Source organism: Micromys minutus (genome assembly GCF_963924665.1).
Source record: "Micromys minutus genome assembly, chromosome: 1".
Taxonomy (NCBI): domain Eukaryota; kingdom Metazoa; phylum Chordata; class Mammalia; order Rodentia; family Muridae; genus Micromys; species Micromys minutus.
In genome coordinates, this window is record NC_137969.1 from 120,077,498 (window position 1) to 120,101,809 (window position 24,312).

At 39.8% G+C, this 24,312-nt stretch overlaps 1 protein-coding gene across 1 annotated transcript in view; it reads left to right on the plus strand.

The window, feature by feature from the left end:
- Positions 1–17,989: 17,989 nt before the first annotated feature.
- NWD2 (NACHT and WD repeat domain containing 2) overlaps positions 17,990–24,312 on the plus strand; it is a gene marked incomplete at both ends in the record, with an annotated part of 178,066 nt that continues 171,743 nt past the window's right edge. The window contains one exon of the mRNA XM_080915990.1: positions 17,990–18,140. Coding sequence (XP_080772116.1) covers positions 17,990–18,140 — 151 coding nt within the window. The remainder of the gene's footprint in view (positions 18,141–24,312) is intronic.

Genomic DNA, 24,312 nt, shown 5'->3' on the forward strand with positions numbered 1-24,312 from the left:
CTAGGATAAAGCTGATAAGAGTAACCAACTGATGTCTGATTTGCCTGAAGGCCCAGTCCATGAGGTGAAACCCATACCTGATGCTGCTTGAGTAACCAAGAACCAAAGATTAGGTAGCCCAGAGACCTAGGGTAAAACCAAATACCCACAGCCAGACATTATACAGAAAGAGAGGGACCTTGGAAGACACATCTCTAAATGGAATGTTTCCATTAAATCCTTCCCCTCAGAGCTCAGGGAACCCCAAGGTAAAAAAAAAAAAAAAAAAAAAAAAAAAAAAAAAAAAAAAAAAAAAAAAACAGTGTTAGACCCATGGAAGACAGGGAGAAGAAGGCTCTCTAAATCAACTAAGCAAAGCTCATATGAATTCACAGAGACTGAATCAACGAGCACAGAGCCTGTAGAGGTCTGCATCAGGTCTTCTGAGTATGCATTATAGCTTTCTTGTTAGTATTTTCATTGGATTCCTGAGTGTATGAGCTAGTGGGTCTCTGAATTCTTGTAACTTCTCTAGCTCTTTTCCTTATTTAGTTTGCCTTATCCAACACCAATGTAATGCTTTTCACTTTATCTTATTATATTGTATTTTATGAAGTTTTGTGGCTATCACTTAGAAGCGTGTTCTTTTTTTAATGAGAGACAAAAGGGACCTGGATCTGAATTGGAGATGAGGTAAGAAGAAACTGAAATGAATAGAGGAAAGAGTAACAATAATCAAGATAAAATGTAAGAGAAAATAATCTCTTTTCAGTAAGAGATAAAAAAGGAAAATAGAAGCTAGAAACAAACATTTGTAGAAGGCACATTGGGAACTTGGAAGGAAATTAGATCATTAAGAGGGTCTTGAAAGCACCTAGAAAAGAAAGAGTAAGTGCCAAAACCTAGAAGAAACTATTGTTGCTTGTACCTAGCTCCCTCCACTACTCACATTTAGAATCTCAAAAATATGTATGCTCTAGTAACCAAGACTTCCAAAGCCTGGGCTCCAAGCCAGAAAGTATTTCCTAGCTGCTGAACACAAAGCTGTGAGCCTTCCTCATAGCGTCACTTTGATCTTGGACAGTGTGCCTCCCTGCTTTCCCTTTTAAGATTGCCTTCAGTACTCTTCCAACTTTTCCTCTTTGCCATAACTCCAAGAGACTCAATTTGCTTCTCCTACCGTTTCTGAACAGCTCTCAATTATTTAGTACTTATTGCTTGCCCGTTTCCCATCTTGGCTAAAAGGTCTACAAAATAAACACCAGCGTCCTCATCACCTACCAGCAGTCTATGACCACTGCTGTCCTCAAATAAGCAGTCCTAGAACACTGAGTGAAACAGTGTGAGGGTGAATGTATGTGTGTGTGTGTGTGTGTGTGTGTGTGTGTGTGTGTTTTCTGTCTGTGTGTCTGTCTATGTGTTTGTTTGTGTGAGTGTTTGAGTGCATGCCTGCATGCCTGGGTGTGTGTGTGTGTGTGTGTGTGTGTGTGTGTGTGTGTATGTGTGTGTGTGTTTGGGTGTCTTTGTGTGTACATGTCTAAGTGTGTGTATTTATGTGTGTGTCTCTGTGTATGTGTCTATGTATGTGTATGTGGCTATGTGTGTGTCTATTGTATGACTGTGTGTGTATGTGCCTATGTGTCTGTGTGTGAGTATGTGTGTGTGTGTGTATGTGTGCATATGTGTGTGTGGTATGTTTATGAGTGTCTATGTGTATGTGTGTGTGTAGTTCTGCTATCATTTTTGAGTGATTTCTGTAAGCAATTGTTTCTTATTTCTAGAAGCATAGTACTTAATAATATAGCCTTTTACCCACTTTTAAATCAGTTTTCCTAATCGGTTGTCAACCAGAAAAAGACAGGTTGTTTAAATTGTGTGCTCACACAAAGAAGAATTGAGTATTTCTTGCCACCTGAGTCTGGAAGACACACAGGTTCATTGTTCTAACTTAGAATGCAAAAAATAATTTAATTCACCCCCTTTTATGGTATCAAATATTCTGGGTGGCATGAGTGAAAGGACAATTTCTTGGGGGGTTATGTGCATCTTGACAGTTTAACACTAGGAATTGCTTGAGGATCCTCTTGAGAAGATTCGTGAACAGTCTAACACTTGATGCATTATCCCAGGTTTCCTGAGCCTGGAAACTACATTGAAGGACTTAATGAGGCAACAGCACTGGCCTTATTCTGAGAGTGCCCATGGCAGTGGTGCTCAGGTGAGTTTACCAAATGAGGTGGTTTCTGGGCACATTGTGGTGATTTATCAGTAGGTACAGGAAGGCTTCTCTGATCTCTGTTTCCATTAGGTTATTTTGGCTGAGTTCACTCGCTGACTACTTTTGGTTCACTCCCATTTTTCTAACCTCAGGTCTTCAGATCTCCCAATAATCCTGTTATAAGGTGATAATTTCCATTACATTTTTCATCAACTTCAGTAACCAATAAAGATGTGCCAAATCTCTAAGTAGAGCAAGCTCATAGTTGCTCATTTTCCTATCACAATCATACTTTGTTTCAGAGTCTTTACTCATGCATTGAATGATTTTCATCTTCTCATCCGAATTAACACAATTATTCAGAGAAAGGGAAAACCTGTGTTAACTTAGTATTTCCTGTGTACGGCCACTACCAGTATTAGTTACTTTTCTGTTGCTGTGATAAAACATCATGACCAAAAGCAATTCATGGAAGAAAGTTTATGTGAACTTATGGTTCCTGAGAGATTCGAGGCCATTATGACCAAGAGGCATAGCAGTAAGTGGCAGACAACATGGTGGGAAAAGGAAGCTGGGAGATTACATTCTCAACAACAAACCTTAAGCAGAATGGTAGAGAGAACTGGGAATGAAGTAAGACTACAAACTCTCAGTCCCTACACTCATTGCCACATTCCCTTCAGCAAGGCTCAACCTCCTTAATTTCCGCAAACAGCACCACTATCTGGGGGACTCAGCGTTCAAATACAATGAGCCTATAAGAGTATTTTTCCCACTTAAACTACCACACTATCTAAGCATTTTAAAACCTAGAAAAGCATTTAAATTGTTTTGAAATAATCACTCAGTACTAGTTACTTTTCTTATTCTTCAAGCATAATACAAAACCAACTAAAGGGGAAAAGGGCTTCTTTATGCTTAGAGTTTCTGTGATTTTGATCCACCATAGCTGAGAATGCACGGTGCAGTTCATGGCCACAGCAGCATGTCTGGAGTCTTGTCCTCTGACACACGGCAGTAGACAGAATACAGACAGCAGGCCATTACATGAAATGAGTACCACCTTCAAAGGCCTGCCCTTAGTGACCTTTGTACCACTAAGTCCCAATTTTTAAGATTTTTGTGGACATCAGAATAATGCCAACTAAGTGCTAACATTAAGTAGACTTTAAAACTTGATCACAAAGTTGGAACCAGGCATTCAAAACACAAGCATATTGAGGGATTCTGAACTCAGATTGTGATAGGTTTGATAATGAAAGGTTTAAAGGAGTATTCCTAAGGCACAGCCAGCTCAGAGGAAGAAGCCTTAGTGATAGCAAGTTCATAGCAAGTATGTTTACTTAAAGGGGGTAATATTTGATAATTTTGTGCTGATTCCTAAAAAAAGGGCTATTGTAAATTTGACTTAAGTGTTTGTATTCCTGGGAAGGAACTTTTGGGGAGTTTGAAAGGATATAAACATCTCTGCAATACTAACACAAAATGTAATTATTCAATTACTTTATTGTGTACTACAGCTGCTCAGTCTTTCTTTGTGGCCCGAACTGTTGAGTGGGTCTACTCTATCATGAGTATTAAATACCAGAGACTAGAGAAAGATGGATCTTCAAGATGCTGAGACAGATCCTGAAATGTGAAACACAAAAATAAGCCCAACCCTTTTCTGGAGGACATTCCCAGTTCTAGTCTCCAGCTTTTTTAAACTCTCAGTTCCATTTTATATACTTGGGTTTATATACTCCTGAACTCTGTTTTGGTTTTAGTGTGCTATGAATTAAAAATTTGGAGTTATGCAGAAGCAGGTTAATATTTAATGTGTTTAATAGTCTTATAGATGGTATAGCAAGATGGCTCAGCAGGAAAAAATGTTTAACCTCAAGGCTGACCACTAGAGTTAAATCTTTGTGTCCCACTTAATAGAAGGAAATATCTGACTCAGTAAGCTGCCTTCTGCTTTCCACACACACATGCCAGACATGCATAGACAACCTTCAAATAAATAAATAAATAAATAAATAAATAAATAAATAAATACAGTAATACTAATATACAAAATTATGTTGTATATTAAATCATAAAGAAATAGTTCTTTTCATATATGCTTTTTATAATAAAAAGCTGTGCTGTTTCTAAATTTTAGTTTGTTTCATGGGATAGTAGAATGCCTTTTCCTATGTTTATCAAATGACAAGAATTGAAAATTTAAAAACTGATTTTGAATCATGTCATTATATCCCTCAACACTCCAAAGTAATTATAACTGGCTGCCTATTCCCTTTCTCAAAGAATAAAGGTCCTAATAATTTTTGCAGATCCAGGAGCATAGACAGTGCCTCTCCGTCACTAATTCAAACTAAAGACATATGATGAGCCAGTTATTCTGAGAAGTCAATGTTATTAAATAATAAACATAAAGCAGGATAAAAATATGGGAGGAAAATAAGATGGTCAACAGGTTTCTGTTTCTTTTCAGAAAATACAGCCAACGGAATTATTGTGAGATTTGTAAAATGGTCACCAATCTTCATCCTATTGAATAGACAAATGGTCTAGGTTATTTTACACAGGTTTCAATCCTCAGTTGTGCCTCTGGCTTTGTAACTTACAGTGAGGCAGCACATCATGGCAAGTGTCCTATTCAGAAGCATACACTGGAGCAAGCAGCCCAGTAGTGGACATTGATGGTGTTCCTGCTTTTCATCCATATCCTGCTGCTTAGGTTAACTGCTCATTCCATACTTTAAAAGTGTTGTGACTTTTACATTTTTGGAGAGATAATAGTGCACTAAGCAGAAAAGAGGGAAGAGAAAAAAGCAGACTGTATTGATGAACAGCCAAGAAAAACACCTGTCCCATCACAGTATTTTTGTACATAAAAGTAACTTCAATGTGTAGTCAAAGTGAACAGGATTCTACTTATATATGCACAAGTATTTATACAATGAGAAAAAAGAATATGCATAGGTGACCTGAGAAACATATTTCAAACACATGAGACATGCCAGTATGAAGCTGCTTAAAGGGAAAAATTTCATACATTCTCTTGTGGACTTGGCATTGCATAATGAGAAGATAATTTCTGGAATGATGAGTCTAATCTGAACCACATTCTTGCTTTGAACATATTAGCTATCTGCACTTAGACAAACCTCATTCCCTCAATCACTTGTACTCACTGCTCCCACTTGGGTTTGAAGAATCTCACAAAGAGTTATGTGATAAAAGCTTGGCCCCCACTTTCTTCAATGTGGTAAACACTTTAAGAGGTGGAGCCTGAAAGAACCCTGGGCAGGGAGCTGGCTGAAGGACTGGAGGTGTGGAGAAGGATTTCAGTCCCATAGGAAGAACAATGTTGGCTGGCCAGACTACCCACTTTTCCCAGGGACTAGATTATCAACCAAGGGTATAGAGGAAATAATCAGGGCTACAATGTCATAGGTAGCAGAGGATGGCTTTGTCTGACATCATTGGGAAGAAAGAGCCTTGTTCCGGTGAAGGTTTGATGCCCCAGCATAGGGGGATGCTGGAGATATGGATTGGAGGGATACACATAGAGGCAAGGGGAGATGGTGAATTTGGGGAGGAGGGTTATGGAGGGGTAATCTACAAGGGGATATCATTTGAGATTTAAATGAATGGAATGATTAAAAATAATATTTAAAAAGAGGTAGACACTGGGGAGGCTCTATTTCATTGGGATGCTGCCCAGGCAAAGGATCAGTTGCTTCTTTCTTCCACATCAGATCATAAAGTGAGGAATTTGACTTGCTATACATTCCCCATGCCCCAAGATCTTGTGTTACCCCTCATGAGGACAAAACCCCAAAACTCTGAGCCAGACAAACTTTGCCATTCACTTCAGGTGTTTGCCATACTAAAGGAAAGCTAAAACACTCTCCTAACAGAGCAAGTTCTTAGTAGGATCCAAGGATGTAGAACCATAGAAGCTTTATTTCATCATCTGACATCCATGGGCATGAATTTCATATTGCCAACAAATGATCTTATCAACATAGCCAAATGGATCTTACCAGTTGGTGTCTAGGCAATACATTATCATTGATACCTGGCTTGTGTCCAGGAATCTGCCTTTAAAATTTGGTGATGATACTGTTTCCAGAGCTGCTTTTCCATGCAAAAACTGAGGTATGGAATAGGTATTGCAGGACTTACCTCAAGGTATTAGAAATAAAGTGAATTGGTGTTTATAAAAGCACTCCATAGGAAGAACAAAAGAAGGAAAAAAGAATAAAGACACACAGGCACAATTCTACCTCTAAAAGCAAAAATAGCAGGAAAAAGGAACCACTATTCCTTAATATCTGTTAATATAAATGGACTCAATTCCTCAATAAAAAGACATAGGCTATCAGACTGGTTACATAAACATAATCCAGCATTTTGCTGCATACAGGAAACTCATCTCAGAGACAAAGATAGACACTATCTCAGAGTAAAAGGTTGGGAACAAACCTTCCAAGCAAACGGCCCCAAGAAGGAAGCTGAAGTAGCCATTCTAATACTGAATAAAGTAGATTTTCAAACAAAAATTGTCAAAAAGAGATAAGGAAAGACACTTTTTACTCATTACAAAGAAAATTTGTCAGGAGGAACTCTCAGTCCTTAACATATATGCTCCAAATACAAAAGCACCCATATTAATAAAAAAAAAAGCTACTAAAGCTCAAAAACTACATTGCACCCCACACAATAATAGTGGGAGAACTCAACACCCCACTCTCATCAATGGACAGATCATAGAAACAGAAACTGAACAAGAACGCAGTGAAACTAGCAAAGGTTAAGAACCAATTGGAATTAAGAGACCTCTACATAACATTACACCGTAAAACAAAAGAATACACCTTCTTCTCAGCATCTCACCGCACCTTCTCCAAAATTGACCATATACTCAGTAATAAAACAAGACTCAATAGATATAAGAAGATGGAATTACTCCCATGCATCCTATCAGATCACCATGGTCTAAGGCCGGTCTTTAATAACAACAAAGAAAACAAAAAGCCCATATACACATGGAAACAAAACAGTGCTCTATTAAACAATAGCATGGCCAAAGAAGAAATAAAGAAAGAAATTAAGGATTTTCTAGAATTTAATGAAAATGAAAACACAACATACCCAAACCTATGAAATGCAATGAAAGCAGCACTGAGAGGAAAACTCGTAGCTCTGAGTACTTCCAAAAAGAAACGGGAGAGAGCATACACTAGCTACTTGACAACACAGTTGAAAGCTCTAGAACAAAAGGAAGCAGATACACCCAAGAAGAGTAGATGGCAAGAAATAAACTCAGAACAGAAATTGACCAAATAGAAAGAGAACCATTCAAAGAATCAACAAAGCCAAGAGCTGGTTCTTTGAGAAAAATAACAAGATTGATAAACGCTTAGCCATAATAACTAGAGGGCAAAGAGAGCATATCTAAATTAAGAAAATCAGAAATGAAAGTGGAGACATAACAACTGAAACTAAGGAAATTCAAGAAATCATCAGATCCTACTACAAAAGCCTATACTCAACAAAGCTGGAAAATCTCTAAGAAATGGATGAATTCCTAGGCAGATACCAGATATTAAAATTAAACAAGGACCAAGTAAACCATTTAAATAATCCCATAACACCTAAAGAAATAGAAGCAGTCATCAAAAGTCTCCCAATCAAAAAGAACCGAGGTCCAGATGGGTTCAGTGCAGAATTCTATCAGAAATTTATTGATGACCTAATACCAATACTCTCCAAACTATTCCACAGAATAGAGTCAGATGAAACACTACCTAACTTATTTTTCGAGGCCACAATAACCCATGTTCGTTAACCACACAAAGCCCCTACAGGGAAAGAAAACTTCAAACTAATCTCCCTTATGAACACTGATGCAAAAATACTCAACAAAATCCTTGCAAACTGAATCCAAGAGCACATCAAAACGATCATTCACCATGATCAAGTAGGCTTCATCCCTCGGATGCAGGGATGGTTTAATATATAGACATCTGTCAACATAATCCACCATATAAAGAAACTCAAAAAAAAAAAAAGAAAGAAAATGATCATCTCACTAGATGCTGAGAAAGCATTTGACAAAATTCAACACCCCTTCATGTTAAAAGTCTTGGAAAGAACAGGAATCCAAGGTCCATACCTAAACATAATAGAAGCAATATACAGCAAATGGTGGGAAACTTGAAGCAATCCCACTAAAATCAAGGACTAGACAAGACCGCCCACTCTCCTTCTACCTATTCAACATGGTATTGGAAGTCCTGACCCAAACAATGAGACAGCAAAAGGAGATCAAGGGGATACAAATTAGAAAGGAAGAAGTAAAAACATCACCGTTTGGAGATGACATGATAGTGTATATAAGAAACCCCAAAAATTCCACCAGAGAACTTCTACAGCTGATAAACAAGTTCAGCAAAGTGGCTAGATATAAAATTAACTCAAACAAATCAATAGCCTTCCTCTACTAAAAGGACAAATATGCAAAGAAAGAAATTAGGGAAAAGATACCCTTCACAATAATTACAAACAATATGAAGCACCTTGGTGTGACTCTAACTAAGCAAATGAAGGACCTGTATGACAAGAACTTCAAATTTCTGAAGAAGGAAATCGAGGAAGATCTCAGAAAATGGAAAGATCTCCCATGCTCATAGATTGGAAGGAACAACATTATAAAAATGGCTATCTTACAAAAAGCAATCTACAGATTCAATAAAATCCCCATCAAAATTCCAACCCAATTCTTCATAGAGTTGGAAAGAGCAATGTACAATTTCATCTGGATTAGTAAAAGACCTAGAATAGTGAAATCCATCCTCAAAATAAGAAAACATCTGCAAGAATCACCATCCCTGACCTCAAGCTATATTACAAGGCAATTGTGTAAAAAACTTCATGGTACTGGTAGAGAGATAGGCACATGGACAAATGGAATAGTATAGAATATCCAGAAATGAGCCCTCACATATATGGTCACTTGATTTTTGAAAAAGGAGTTGTAAACATTCAATAGAAAAAGGACAGCCTCTTCAACAAATGGTGTTGGTTCAACTGGTACTCAGCATGAAAAAAGTGTAAATAGACCCTTTCTTATCTCCTTGTACAAAGCTCAAGTGCAAATGGATCAAAGATCTCCACACTAAACCAGGTACACTGAAACTATTAGAAGAGAAAGTAGGGCAAACTTTAGAGCACATAGGCACAGGAGAATATTTCCTGAGTAGAACAACAATGGCTTGAGCTCTAAGGTCAAATATGGAATTGGCACTTAATGAGATTGCTAAGTATGTAAGGTTAAGGACACTGTCAATAAAACAAAACGGCAGCTGACAGAATGGGAAAAGATCTTTACCAACCCCACATCTGATAGAGGCCTAATGTCCAAGGTATACAAAGAACTCAAGAAGTTAGACACCAGAAAATCAAACAACCCTATTAAAAATAAGGTACAAAGCTAAACACAAAGTTCTCAATTGATGAATATCAAATGGCAGAGAAGCATCTAAGGAAATGCTTAACATCCTTAATCATCAGGGTAATGCAAATCAAAACAACCCTGAGATTCTACCTCACACTAACCAGAATGGCTAAGATCAAAAATTCAGATGACAGCTGGTGAGGATTCAGAGAAAGGGAAACACTTCTCCACTCTTGATGCTGTTGTAAACTGGTACAACCACTCTGGAAATCAGTCTGGCATTTCCTGAGAAAATTGGACATAGTACTACCTGAAGACCCAGTTATTCCACTTCTGGGCATATACCCCAGAGAAGCTCCAACATACAACAGAGACACAAGCACCACAATGTTCATAGCAGCTCTATTATAATAGCCAGAAGCTGGAAAGAACCCAGATGTCCTTCAGTAGATGAATGGATACAAAAATTGTGGTATATTTACACAATGGAGTACTACTCAGCTATCAGAAACAGTGACTTTATGAAATTCTTAAGAAAATATATGCATCTAGAGAATATCATCCTGAGTGAGGTAACCCAATCACAAAAGAACAGACATAATATGCTGTCACTGGATATTGAATACTAACCCCAGAAAGCTCTGAACACCCCAGAAACAACTCACAGACTATATGAAGTTCAAGACTAACAAAGGCCAAAAAAAGAGATGAAAAATTATTATGCTTACACACCAAGAAAACTTTGATTATTTTCAGGTTACATCTTGTTTTACATGTTATTTATGTTCATTGTAACTAATAAGATTTTAAGGCATACTATCAAACCTTTAAAAAAATCAAGTACTGACAAAAATGTATTCATATACTTTTATGCAAAAATGCTTTTAAATTCTGAGCATTTATCTTTGTTTTTTAAAATAAAGTTGTTCAATTAAAAAAAAGAGAGAACAAGTGTAAGTGGATTAAAGATCTCCACATTAAACCAGATACACTGAAACTATTAGATGAGAAAGTAGGGAAAACCTTAGAACACATAGGCACAGGAGAAAATTTCCTGAACAAAACACCAATGGCTCAAGCTCTAAGGTCAAAGATTAACAAATGGGACTTAATGAGATTGCAAAGTTTCTGTAAGGCTAAGGACATCGTCAAGAAAACCAAACGGCAACCAACAGAATGGGAAAAGATCTTTACCAACACCACATCAGATAGAGGCCTAATATCCAAGGTGTACAAGGAACTCAAAAAGCTAGACACCAGAGAATCAAATAACCCTATTAAAAAATGGGGTACAGAGCTAAACAAATCATTTTTAGTTGAGGAACACCGAATGGCCGAAAAACATCTGAGGAAGTGCTCCACATCCTTAGCCATCAGGGAAATGCAAATCAAAACAAACCTAAGATTCCACCTCACACCAGTCAGATTGGCCAAGATCCAAAACTCAGATGACAGCAGATGCTGGCGAGGCTGCGGAGAAAGAGGAACACTTCTCCACTGTTGGTGGGGTTGCAAGCTAATACAACCACTCTGGAAATCTGTCTGGCGATACCTCAGAAAATTGGATATAGTACTACCTGAAGACCCAGCTATTCCACTTCTGGGCATATACCCCAGAGACACTTTAATACACAACAAAGATATATGTACCACAATGTCCATAGCGGCTCTATTTATAATAGCCAGAAGCTGGAAGGAACCCAGATGTCCTTCAGAAGACGAATGGATACAAAAATTGTGGTACATATACACAATGGAATACTACTCAGCCACCAGAAACAATGACTTAACCAAATTCTTAAGAAAATGGCTGCATCTAGAGAAGATCATCCTGAGTGAGATAACCCAGTCACAAAAGAACAGACATAATATGCAGTCACTGATAGTGGGATGCTAACCCCAGAGGCTTGCACTCCCCCAGAAACAACTCACAGACTGTATGAAGTCCAAGAAATAAAGAAAACAAAAAATATACATATATTCACAAAACAAGAAGACTTTGACTATTCCCATGTTGCGTTTTGTTTGGCATGTACTTTACGCTTATTGCAACTAGTAGGTTTTCAATGCATACTGTCAAGCCCTTGAAAAAAATCAAGTACTGACTAAAAAACATATTCACATGGTTTTATGTAAAATTTATTTTAATGTCTGAAAAAACAGTACTGACAAAAATGTATAATTTTAAGCAAAAAATGTTTAAAATCTTTACATTTATCTTTGTTTTGCAAAATAAAGTCGTTTAAAAAAAAAAAGAGAGAGAGAGAAGGAAAAAATGTTCTCCAAATAGTAGTCAGGTAATGAAATAAATTTTCTAAGGTTCGTATTTGAAATTTTCATAGAAGAGAAAACGTGGCAGTTATAAGGTGAAAATAAAACTTCTAATTTAGAAATATGAAATAATGGGTGTATTTTTATCTCAAAACTTACTTTCTTCCACTTTGGGTAGTGTGTGTACTGCTCTCATTGCAACGTGTTTAGAGGTTGTAAGGAGACAGATCAAAAAATACATTAAACAGATTTGGAAGGGGTGGGTATAAAGTTAGAATTTCTGAGTCATGAAAACATCAGCTAGCGCTTCCTGAAAGGTGTAACTTTATTTAAAACTCAGCTGCTGCATTTTCTCTCATGTTGCAGACACCTCTGAATCAACCATCTATGTTGACAAATTGTTATGCTAACGAATTCTCACATCTACTGAAATTTTCCATTTTGTAAACAAGCAAGTGGGTTCTTGATGGTCTAGCTCATATTCCAAGCTGGAACTCTGGGACTGAAGTCTTGGCTTGAGTGAGCACTTATTATTCATTTTTTTTTTACATTAGCAAAGACAATCAAATATTTATCACCAAATCGGAAAACCACTGAGAGCATGAATGTAATATTGTACCTGAGATCTTGCCTCAGGCTTGGGAAACACAAACAGTGTGTGTCTGGCTCCTATGGTTTGATTCCCTGAGAGGGGCTGAAAAATACGTGTTTGTCTGGCTTTCTTCATCACACTGTTGGCATTAAAACTACTTCCACCCATTATCGGCACAAACATACAACAGCAAATGAGTTTTATGGTCATAATATTTGATGTACACAGGTATGAGTGTACATTTAAACACACATGTTGGGGTCAGAGCCAGTCATGTAAGCTCTGACTCTAGAATTTCCATGGTAGACTCTACCACAAATGTAAAAGAAATGTGCATGTAGCAAAGCCTGAAACTAGATGGAAACCACCAGCCATCATCATATCAAAGGATGTAGGGGAGATATGTTTGTATGTTATGGACTAAAACAGATAAAGCATGTATATGATATTATATATACATTATACACATGTTTTATATATACATGTGTATGTGTACATATATGTTATGTGTATATGTGTATATATTTATATGTATTTATATTTATATCATCTAGGAAAATATACTATTTGGGTTCTCCATAAGAACCATAAACAAAAAAAAAGAAAAGAAAAGAAAAGAAAAACTAGTTCAATCAAAAAAAGAAAATACCTTTTTTTTGGTCAGGATAGTTCACGTGACTCCCATAATATCGACTATTATTGTTGCTTTTGGTTGCTTCTCAGATATTGAGGATAAACCCATATTGTAGAAGACTCCTCCACACATTAACAGTACAGGACTTGTATTATTTAAGATGGATCTAGCCTGAAAGCTTTTCTACCCCCACCCCTGCCTGCAGTCTAACTTCCTTGGAACCAAAAAATACTACACAAGCTGCCCATGGAGGGAGCCAATCAACCATCCTACACAGCTGCAACACCTAATAACTACAATGATGTCCAGCATGTCAATCTACCACCCCTCCATGTAGAGTAAGTGTCCCTCACCTGTTGATGGTAAAAAAAAAAAAAAAAAAAAAAAAAAAAAAAAAAAAAAAAAAAAAAAAAAAAAAAAAAACTGTGTAATTGGTCCATTCAACAGGAGGAAAATCTTGTATGAGAAACCTACCCAGTTCCTCAGAGCTATTGAGGTCATGTATTTTAGAATAGAATAATACTACTACCACATGATCCCTAAGACATTCTAAATCTTATGATTTATACCCTAAGATAAGTGTAGCTACCACCCCGATCAAAGAAGCTTATCTTTACAGCAAATGGAAACCAAAACACATTTCTACAAGTAGATGCAGAGTAGAGATAACAGATTATAGGGAGCCCAGCCCCGGTGAATAGATCTTTATCATAAGTCTTGTATTTATGGCTCAGGGAACATTAGGCAGAAGGGTGGAAAGATTGTTAGAGCCCAGATACCAGAGTCAAAAAGTCTCCTGTGAGACAGTTTCTCCTGGAAATGGCTGCCTAAGCAAGATCAGAGCAAATGGTAACATCAAGGACAGTGTAACAGGACATGAAATGTGAGAAATTTTATGGAGTCCCACTGACACAAAGAATGGCAGGCAACAAATGTCTGCAGAGCCTATCCCAGGGGTGAGGCTGATACAAAGTGTTCATCTCTGAAACTACATACACAAAGACAGAAAAATGGACTCAGTCAGCTATACTTAAATATTTATGTATAATTAAACATACATTTACATGTAACAGTGAGAAAGGAGCTATCAGTTTGAGAGGAAGGGCGTGGAAGAAGTTGAACAGGGTGCTTGAAAGAAGCTGAAGGAAGGAAATGGAAAAAGGAAAAGGGAAAAGCAATGGAATCATATTTTAATTTTGAATTTATTAAAATAAAAATAACAATTTTAAAGAGGGTATACAGGGAAAATGGTGTCTAAGACAGGACATTAAACTGAAGATAGGGCATGCTAGGCCAAGACCCTTAATGCAATATAATTAAGTAAGATACTAATTAAAGCTCAAAACAGTGTGTATCATACAGGGAGTGCTCAGTATAGCAATATCACTAGATAGTGGTTTAATGGAATTACGATTTATTTCAGGATCATTAACTTCTCTATCAAGAAGAATGGAATCTATGAGCAAATGACTCCTTCCAGCCCAGTGAATAGATGGAGCCTATGTGATTTCACCTTCCTACATGTCAGTATTCAAGGGCTGGCATTGTATTCTAAGAACTTCTAGCCTGCTAGCTAGGGTAGGTGAGACAAGAGAAGGAAACAGCTCAGCAACATGACTCCTTTCTCTTCCCACTTCCAGGTGCTTTAAATTCTCCTGCCTGTTTCTGGAATGGCATTGATTTCCCTATGGGATCGTAATGAAAAATTAAGGCATAAAGACTAGAGAAAGGAGTAGAGACCTATGTGATCTTTCTTGGAAGCAGAAGGAACAACCAGCCCTCCCTGTCTGTACACAAATCCAGAGCAGTCACAGTATTGGTTGTTAAAAATCTCAACGAAGACCAGGCATAGATTTATTATGTTGCAAAAATATCTTTGACAAGGGCATTAATACCTGGATCGTGTCTCTACTGTAGATTAGCTTTATGGCCTTGTATTAATAATTTCTGGTAAGTTTTTTTTTTTCAACTTTGTTCTCTTATATGCGATAATGCAATAAAACTTCTATGTAATTAAAACTTCAGAAAAACATTGAAAAAAACAAAACTTTGAAACAAAGATAAAAATTAAGTAGCCTACAATATCTGGATTTTTTTTTTTTTATCTACCTAATGAGCACCCCGTGATCTAACTCATTATTAAGCTGTGAAACCATAGGAATCGACATTAAAATCTTACTGGGATGGGTGGCCTCTCTGTGCTGTCTTCATGCTGAGAAATCAATCTTTGTTTTCAGACTGTTAAAAAGAGATAGACTGGGAGAGTGGAAAGGAGGAGGTAGAGGTGGGAGTGATGTAGGCAGTTCTGTATCTTTAAGCACATGCCTCCCCACTACTCAAAAGATGCTAGCTTCACCTGCAGCAAAGGTGGTGTTGCAGAGACTATGCTATGAATAGTGACAAATCTCTCCTCTGCAGACTTGGTCTGCAGTGGCACAGGCAGATGCTAAACATCAGCCTGTCTAGAAGTTAATTAGGTTACAAAGGCTGCCAAAAACCCCAAAGTCATTCAAAGAAAATTCAACACCAAAGTGAGATCTGAAGGAAAAGGTCGCAAGACACAAACACTAATCTTGATTCTAAGAACAGAAACATATATAAGAGGGGAAGGGGGAGCCAGGCAGGTGACAACCTGTAAACTTATTATCCATATTTTATAACAGCTGTGAGGTGAGGCATAATGTAGTCCTGGCTCTTTTCCTGTGGTAGATATTGTACCCTCAGAAAGGCTGGAGCTGTAGCCAACACTGTATTCATTACCTGTTACAGAATTCTCTGTACATAACCCAGTGACTTGGAGGGCAAGAATCTCTGGATTCCATTCCTGATTGTCTTCCCACTTGGAAATGGTGACTGGAAAGCTGTTTTGCTAGAGTGGATTAACTGACTAGATGGCTGGGTTACACACAGGATTTCTTTGTGGGTTCTGTGAAATCATCACACAGTAACAAGTGCTGTCTGCTTCGGGCTCTCAGGAGTAGCTGGAGCCTTAAAAACCTAGAGACCCAGTTCTTCCAAAGAGGTTAACCCAGAATGTGTGTTGGGTGTGGGGTGCTCTAAGACTGTAAACAGCACTACGCAGGACTCGACTGCCACCCACAGGACCCAGGGGAAGTGCAGGTGATGGGGAAGATAAACATGCCATGCAAACAACATCCATCCATCATTGTTTCAATTCCTCTGAGACAGGGCCTCACTCCCTAATCCAGGCTGGCCTGGCCTGGCGCTAGCAATGATCCTACTTCCTCTTTTTCTAAGAATTGGTCCTTAGAAACATAAGCCGCCAATGAAACCCTCCCCAGTCTCGAAGGCCGGGTGGCTGGGTTTGGTTGTGTTTTTTCTTGAAAGATGTGTGATTCTGTCCTGCCCCAGCCTCAGAATGAGAGAGAGGTCTTCGGGCTCCAAATATTCCTTTTTCCCCACTTCCCCAACCAAGAATCCCACTTATTTCCTTTCCTGGACTTTGGAGGGTTTCAGAGGATGACAACAACTTTACTACTGGACTTCTTTACACCTCATGCCACTTGGGATCCCGCGAAATTCAGACCGTGGCCCGAGGAGTATGCACAGTCTGTGGCCAGCTGGATGCCCATCAAAGAGATTCAGGCTCCTGCTCTGACTTGGTTAAACAGCTTAAGTGCAAACTACCAACCTTGAGCCAACTTTTCCATCCAGACATCCAAACTAAGACCTCATGCACTTTGCCACAAGTGGGGCGCGGCAGGCGGTCTCCTCTGGGGTTGCAACCCTCTCTTAGTGCCAGAGCTCACACCCACCACTGTGTGGGGCTCCCAATACCCTGGAAAGCCGCCTGGTTCCTGAACCAGCAGGAGGGTGAACAGCCAGGAAAGGCATCTCTGCGGGAGCAGGGAGTTCCCTAGGGTGCTTTAAAGGTCTAGAGAGAACTGCCCCGCATAGATTCGCTCCCCGAAAGGTCCACGACCACGCGGGGAGGGCCACGTGAGCATCGTGGCTTAGCTATAAAAATTCCCCAATCTCACGAGCGTGGGGGAGAGAGCGCTGTGGCGACTCGGCCTCCCACGCCACGAGAGACAGAGAGAACCTGATACTCCTTGCTTAATGCCCGGAGCTCTGATGCTCCATCCCCTCGGCGTGGGGTGTGGAGGAGCGTTGAACTTTGGGGGACTTGGCAAAGGCTTTCAGACGCCCGCGCTACTGGATTCCCGCAAATGCACAGAGCTGGTTTGACCTTTAGGAGAGTTGGAGGAAGGATAGCTAGAATCTCAGGCAGATCGATCTGCTGTCCTTCACTGAGGGAGCAGCCTGGGGTTCTGGAGGGTGTCCTCTTAGGAAACCAAGAGGTTCCCGAGCTACCCCCAGCCGGCGCATCTACACTGCAGCCGCCCTGTGAGCCGCTCTATTTCTGAGAGTCCAGACTGTCTCCCGCCTCCTTCTCCTAAACTTTGACCTGCTCTGGTCGCCCGCCTGGTCCCCGACGCCGGGCTGCCCCCTCCTCCCAGGGTGGACTCAGGTGGGGACATGGCTCCAGGCTCCAGGAGCGGAGCAGGCTCTTCTCGGCGCAACCTGGCACCGCCCGCGTAGCATCCTCCACGCTGACCTCCCGCGCTGCAGCGCCCAGCCTCGGGCCGTAGCCAAGGCAGTCCTCTGAGGTGTAGGAGGCGAAGACAACTGGGGACCCCAAGGTCCCTATGGCCGCTGCTCGCGGGTGGCTGCTGAGTGCTGCGGAGCTCGCCGGCTGCGCTCAGGGCTCCGAGCGACTCTGAGCTGTTGCTCCGGCGGACATCGCCCTCGCGGGACCGCGGAGGGTCAAGGACCCGAGGAACAGAGACGGTGGTGGCGGCTGATTCTCTCTTCAACAAGGCGATGTGGCCGGCCGGTGCGGGCACCAAGCTGCCCTTTCCCCGGGACTCCGCGCTCCGGCGGGCAGCATTCTCCGGAAATCTCACCGCCCTACCTTCTCACCTGGTACCAGCCGGCCGCAGCGTCCGGGTCTTCATTAGTGCCAACCCTGAAGGTAAGTCCCTTGGTCCTATTTAGTGGGTCTGCCGGTGCTTCCTTCCATTGGCACGGGTCTGAAAGTGTATAGGGCCCGCACAATCGAGTACACCCTGCATCCCTTGCGCTCCCTGCCTCCCGCCGCAGACCTGAGCGCATGGGAATTTTATTCCAATCACTTAATTTTCTTACACTCATCCGCTCTCCTGCTGACTTCTAGGACATAGTTGTCTTCCCAAGACATAGCCAAGGCATTATTATTAGGCGCTTTCTAGAAGATCCATTCTGCCTCTACCACTCCATCCCCTTTGCCTTTCATAGGTTTCTTCTGCCTCATATGCAAACACTAGCTATCCTCTGGTGGCCTGTCTTTGAAAGGTTTCCCTGATATCACTTGTTTTCACCTAAGTATGTTCCCTGAAACACAGGTCCTGCGGGTAGGAAAGGCTGGTGGAGGTCCAGAAAGCACAGGCTCTAGAAGGACCCAGGACAGAGCAGTACCCCAACCCAGAGAGGAATTAGTGCTGGACCACTCAGATGAGCTCATTTCAGTTGGGTACTGGGACTTGGTCTCTCCCCAAGGGTCAAGCTTGGGTTAAGCACAGGATAGGTGCTCCATGGAGGAATTCTGGGTGACCAAACCCCGGCAGTTCTCAGTTCCTAAGGTTAACTTTTCTTTCCGGTGAATGGTGGAAAACTAAAGGATGCATAAGGTAAAGTGGGTAAGAATTCAGAAGAGGAAAAACAAATAATTTAGGAGCAAGGGTGTGTGTGTGTGTGTGAGAGAGAGAGAGAGAGAGAAAGAGAGAGAGAGAGAGAGAGAGAGAGAGAGAGAGAGAGAGAGAGAGACTTAAGAAGGGTGTATAAGTTTATAAGTTTATACAAGCTTGGTGTGAAGTGTTCTTTTTCTGTACCCTAGCAAACCCCTGGACAAATAAAAAAAAACAATAAGTTTACATTCAAATAATCAGTGAAGAGCTTGATCCATTAAACACCCAAGGCTGTTTTGTTGCTATAATTTACATTCTGAGAGGACTGAAACGGTAACTTTCTGGAAACAATCACTTCCAAAGGGGAGGGATGCGATGCTGGAAGTTTCTGGTAAAGTGTTTGTGATCACAATGGAATGGGGAAATAACCAAATAAGTAACACACAGCAATTAAAGAAAGATCTATACTTGGAGGGAGGAGGGCCTGACTGTTCTTTCCTGAGCTCACTTTCCCAGAACCTAATAAAGTGTGCCTTTAAGAATGTCTGGCAACATTAAGAATCATTCAGTATCAAGTATGCCATCCAGGATTTGGACATGGAATGTGTGTGAATAACCATAAAAATGGGTAATCTTGTTAAAGTTGGGGTTTAGAAATTCTACAAACCTCAGCACAATGAAAGAATTACCTTAATGTTTAGTCTTGCAGTATTCAATTATCCAAGGTTTGCTTAAATGCCACGCAAATTGTTCGCCCTGCTGTGAAGCCAACTGAGACTCCTATCTTGTCCTTTAAGAAAACGGCTTCTAAAATAGTGTGAGTGTTCTGCTAATGTTAGCGGTGGTTACTTTGTTTCTTGTTTTCAATGTGCCTGTTATGAGATTGCATGATAAGCAGTTGGTGTTGCTAGCTTATGTGGAAAACCAGGCACAGTTATTATACCTAGACCTGCACAGTATTCTCCAAACCCTCAACTTAGTTACACTAAAAACTTAAACACACACTAAGCACAAGAAAGCAAACACAAGCCACCCCTATTGGTCAACTGATTTTGCTGGACAGCTTCCAGGTTGGTCTTAAAGGACCAGAAATGTGATACTTACTTGAGAAGTTTTAATAGAAGCAGGACTTTGAATTTTATCCAGATTGAAGAGCCAAGGGCAGATTCAAAATAGGCAGAGATGGTCATTTTTAATGGTCTCAACCTGAAGCCTTAAAACTCCGGGAAATACTCCATTTGAGGTAGCACTTTACCATGGCATCTTTATGGATGCAATTTAGAAAGTGAATGCTTGTGTTTCAGTAGCATAGAATATTATATTCTTGGACAGTACTAAAGATGAAGAGCCTTTCCACTGTCAAAGTAAGACAAAGGACATTATCTTATGTTTCCTTTAGAAGCAGAAACTGAGTTTGCATTCTGAATAAATGCTGTTTTGTGTTGAAGGCATAGTAGTTTTGGTTTTTGTTTTGTCTTGTTTGTTTTGTTTTGGGAAACTCAACAAGACTCCTGCTGAGAGAACTGTTTTCTTAATAAGTATCGCTTTACAAAACTAGTGTGGAATTGGAATTCCCCTGTCCATGACAATAGCAATATGTGTCTTCAGAATGGATAATTAGTTTCCCATACATTAGCTCATTCAATTTTTATTTCACACTCAAACAGCCCTTCTAAAAGTGGTGGATAAAGAAATTCTTCCTATTCTGCGAGGGAGACAAGTAAGGCTTTATGCAGTGAAGCTACTTCTCTGGGTTTATAAAGAAGAGTGAAATAAGCAGATCCCATAGAAACTTAAAATACTCATGTTGCTGTTCTTTGCCAGTCTAGGCAGCAGCCAGATTCCTGTAAATGTCTCACATCTACATGGCCAAATATGGTGGGTTCTTGCTGCTCAGAATTTCTAGCTCCAAGAATATGAACAACTAAAAGGGAACATAACTGGCCCAACCCACCTCTTCCCACTGAGAAGGAGTCATGGGACATGCAAGAGAATTTCAGATTGTAAAGGACTTCTACTTCTCCAAAAGTATACCTGCATCTGACCTGTCTTACTACAGGGATGATGCTGGATGCTTCCCAGGAGGAGACAATCACATTATCCAGACTTGATTGATTGAATGGGCTTCACCTAGTCTCTCATTCACTCATGGCATATTTCTTGATCCTTGGAAGTTTTCTTGTCACATAACCACTGCATCTCTGCCTGAACAATGCTTATCTTTCTGTGAAAAAAGAAATGTTTTCAAAACACATACAAAATTGCCTATTGTGATTAACTTAACCAGCCCAATCATATAGGGGAAAAAAATCCTGAGTGAGTCTCCCCAGATATTAGAATATAAGGGCTCTTGTATCCAATGCATCTATTCTGAACCATTCTAGGGTAAATTAAATAAAATGTTCATTCAAAAGAAAGGTAAGACATTGCCTTTATTATTGACAAAGGATGAAAGCCCATGGTCCTTTATCGATCTCCTGGATTAAATGTGAGTTGGTAATCTCTGTTGTCTCTCCTGAGAAAATGAGTATTTTCTATTCAATATGTGGGCTCTGGACTATCAGACATGCCACATATGTGACTATGAGAACTCTTCACTTTAGTAAATGCTGTGAGGATGGTAGAGTATGACTAAGAATCTGAATTTTACTAATTTTAATATGTTTAATGATATAAACATTACGTCATTTAATGAACTTGATTGCATATGCATGTGGCTACTGACTCCAAACTTTAAGTGGTTCTCAAACTGTGGGTGGCAATCCCTTTAGAGGTAACATATCTGATATCTTCTGCATATCAGATGTTTATATTACAATTCATAACAATAGCAAAATTATAGTTATGAAGTAGCAACAAAATAATTTATTGGTTAGGGGCCATTACAACATAAGAAACTGTATTAAAGGCCCATAGCATTAGGAAGGTTGAAAACCACTGCTCTAAGTGGACAAAGACAATAAGCAGTTTCATGCCAAATAAAGTTTCCTTAACAACTGGTTATTTTGAGCTATGCCATCACCCATCACTCAAACTGAGGTCAGTCTGTTGTTCACTAAGGTTTGGGAATTTTGATACTGCAGCAAAGAGATATGAACTTTATTGTAGAATGTGATTTAGACTATGTAAATTCAGTTTCCCAGAATTAAATCCACAACTACACAGAGTTCCCAACTCCCAGCCATGGAGCAGATAATTTTGTCTATTCCCTGGGACAGAGTCGACCCTTTTCAAATCTAAAACATGGGTGAGAAGAGAGATTGCAGCTTTCCTGGAAATACTAAAAAGTTTCCCAGTTTCTGTGCTTAGATTTTCCTTCCGAATGAAGCCATCCAGTGAGGACAGAGTAAATCATAGCGTTGTGTGGTCAGGCCTACTATGCTAGTATGATTTGCAATACATGTGGGGAAAAAATCAGGAATAAAGGAAAAGTCCCCAGAATTCATCATTGTACACTCCCACTTAGATTTTTTTTAACTTGTCATATTTGACCATTCCCACTTACTTTTCTTTGGTCATGTGACTTTATATCTTCCCAGACTCAAAGTCATGCCTTAAGACCTTCAGTAGGAAATTGTATTCTCCATTTTAATGGGGACCACAGAAAAGATGACATCCTGTCTTGTGGCCACACAGGTTCAGTGTCCACAACCTCTGGCCACTTTCGTTAATTTGAATTTCTACGCAAAACAAAGAAAGATTTGCATCAAGATTCACAAGAGACCTACAAAAATTACTTGCCATTTTTATTCTATCTATAGCATTCTATCACACTAAGCACTCATGGCTCCCTTTACTTTTCCTTTATGTATTATGAAGAAAAAACTAGCCAATGCAAATGTGCCCGTGAACATACATACACATACAGATATATTAATGCCCCAAAAATACCTTTAAAAATAATCAAAACTCTTAAAGGAGGACATGGCAACTTTGCCACTTCCTGATGAACATACACAGGGCATTCCTAAGACAGATATTCAAAGTCCACTGGTTGTGTCTCCTCAGTGTTCGAAAGACATTATGGGAGAAAGTGGGCATATTAGTTACTAATAAGCTTAATAAACTTTTGAGCCAAGCTTTCTGGGCTTGAATTTTCTATCTGCTATTTAATACTACTGAGGAAGTCCGGTCCCTTTGTTCGCAGTTTCCTAATGCATGAAGGAAGATAACACTGGTAGCTGCGTGCGTTAGAGAGTTAAATAAGCCAAAGCACACAAAGCGCTTGTGCAAGTACTATCCACATAGAAAACAAGAATTGTTTGGGCTTTTTTTAAATCACTGTATTATTTTCTAGTGATATCCAGGCACTGTGTAGGTGTGTCTATAACAGGAATGCTGTATGTATCAGTCATTAGTTAGAACTTGGCTACGGAAGAGAAACCTTCTACACTAGATGTTTCATGGAATTGGATGCTTTCAAAAATCACTGCAAAGCTTTCAGAACTAAATCAGGATACCACTAAGCATTTAGGTCCCATTGCAAAAGCATTTACCCAGAGGACAGAAAGCTGTAGAAGTGATCACGGATACCAAATAGCCAGCAGCCTCTTCAAAAATGACATGTTTGCTGAAAATCACATGTCAGGTGCCATAAGCAATGGGAGAATTTCTTCATTACCTTCCATTCAGTTGTCATGCATCTCTAGGGAGTGATAACATACTACTCCAGGGCTACAATTATCCGCACAGTGTTCTCCATATGTAGAGAGACTTATAGATGGAGAAAGTGACATCCGGATTTCCCACTGTGTATATTCACTTACATGTCTGCACTCATCATCTTCAAGAGTTAGATTCTCATGTCAGGCTTTGATAGGCCAGAATGTATGCGGGCCCTTGTAACTGACAAGTCTTAGAGTTTCCATGCTTCTAGCTCACATTCTGAAATGGAGAGGATGGAACAAAGGTATCCTCAACACCAAGAAACAATGTGGAGTTCAGGAAGAGGCAGACACATGCATTTGTTCAACCGAGGATGTTCCTGATGCCATCTGGTACTTAAACACAGCAGTCACTGTACAGACCAGGTCTCTGCTCTTATGTAGTTTACCCAAATCCCATAATGGGTGTGATGCATGTCATACTAAAAGTACAAGAGCAAAGATAAAGGCTGAGGGTAAAGATTAAAGATAGAGAGCAGAGGAGCAGTCAAGAAGCACCAAGGAAAGTTGTATAATCCAGCCTCCAGCCAGGGATGGTGGTCAGAGTGAGGAGATTGGAATCTCCCCACATGAATGAATAGAGTCAAAATATGGAACGTGTTGCATATGATAATCAAATATGAAACAAAGTGATGAGATCCCCACAGGGGGCAGAAAGAAACAGTCCAAGTTACTCAGCAAAGAGCTTCCGGCTCTTTGAATAGGAACAAAACTGTTATCTTGGAAAAATACTTAAAAGCATGGCTTGGACCATAGATGATTTAGAGACACCTATCTCCATTTACAGACACCTATCTCTTCTGGCCTCATGACTTAA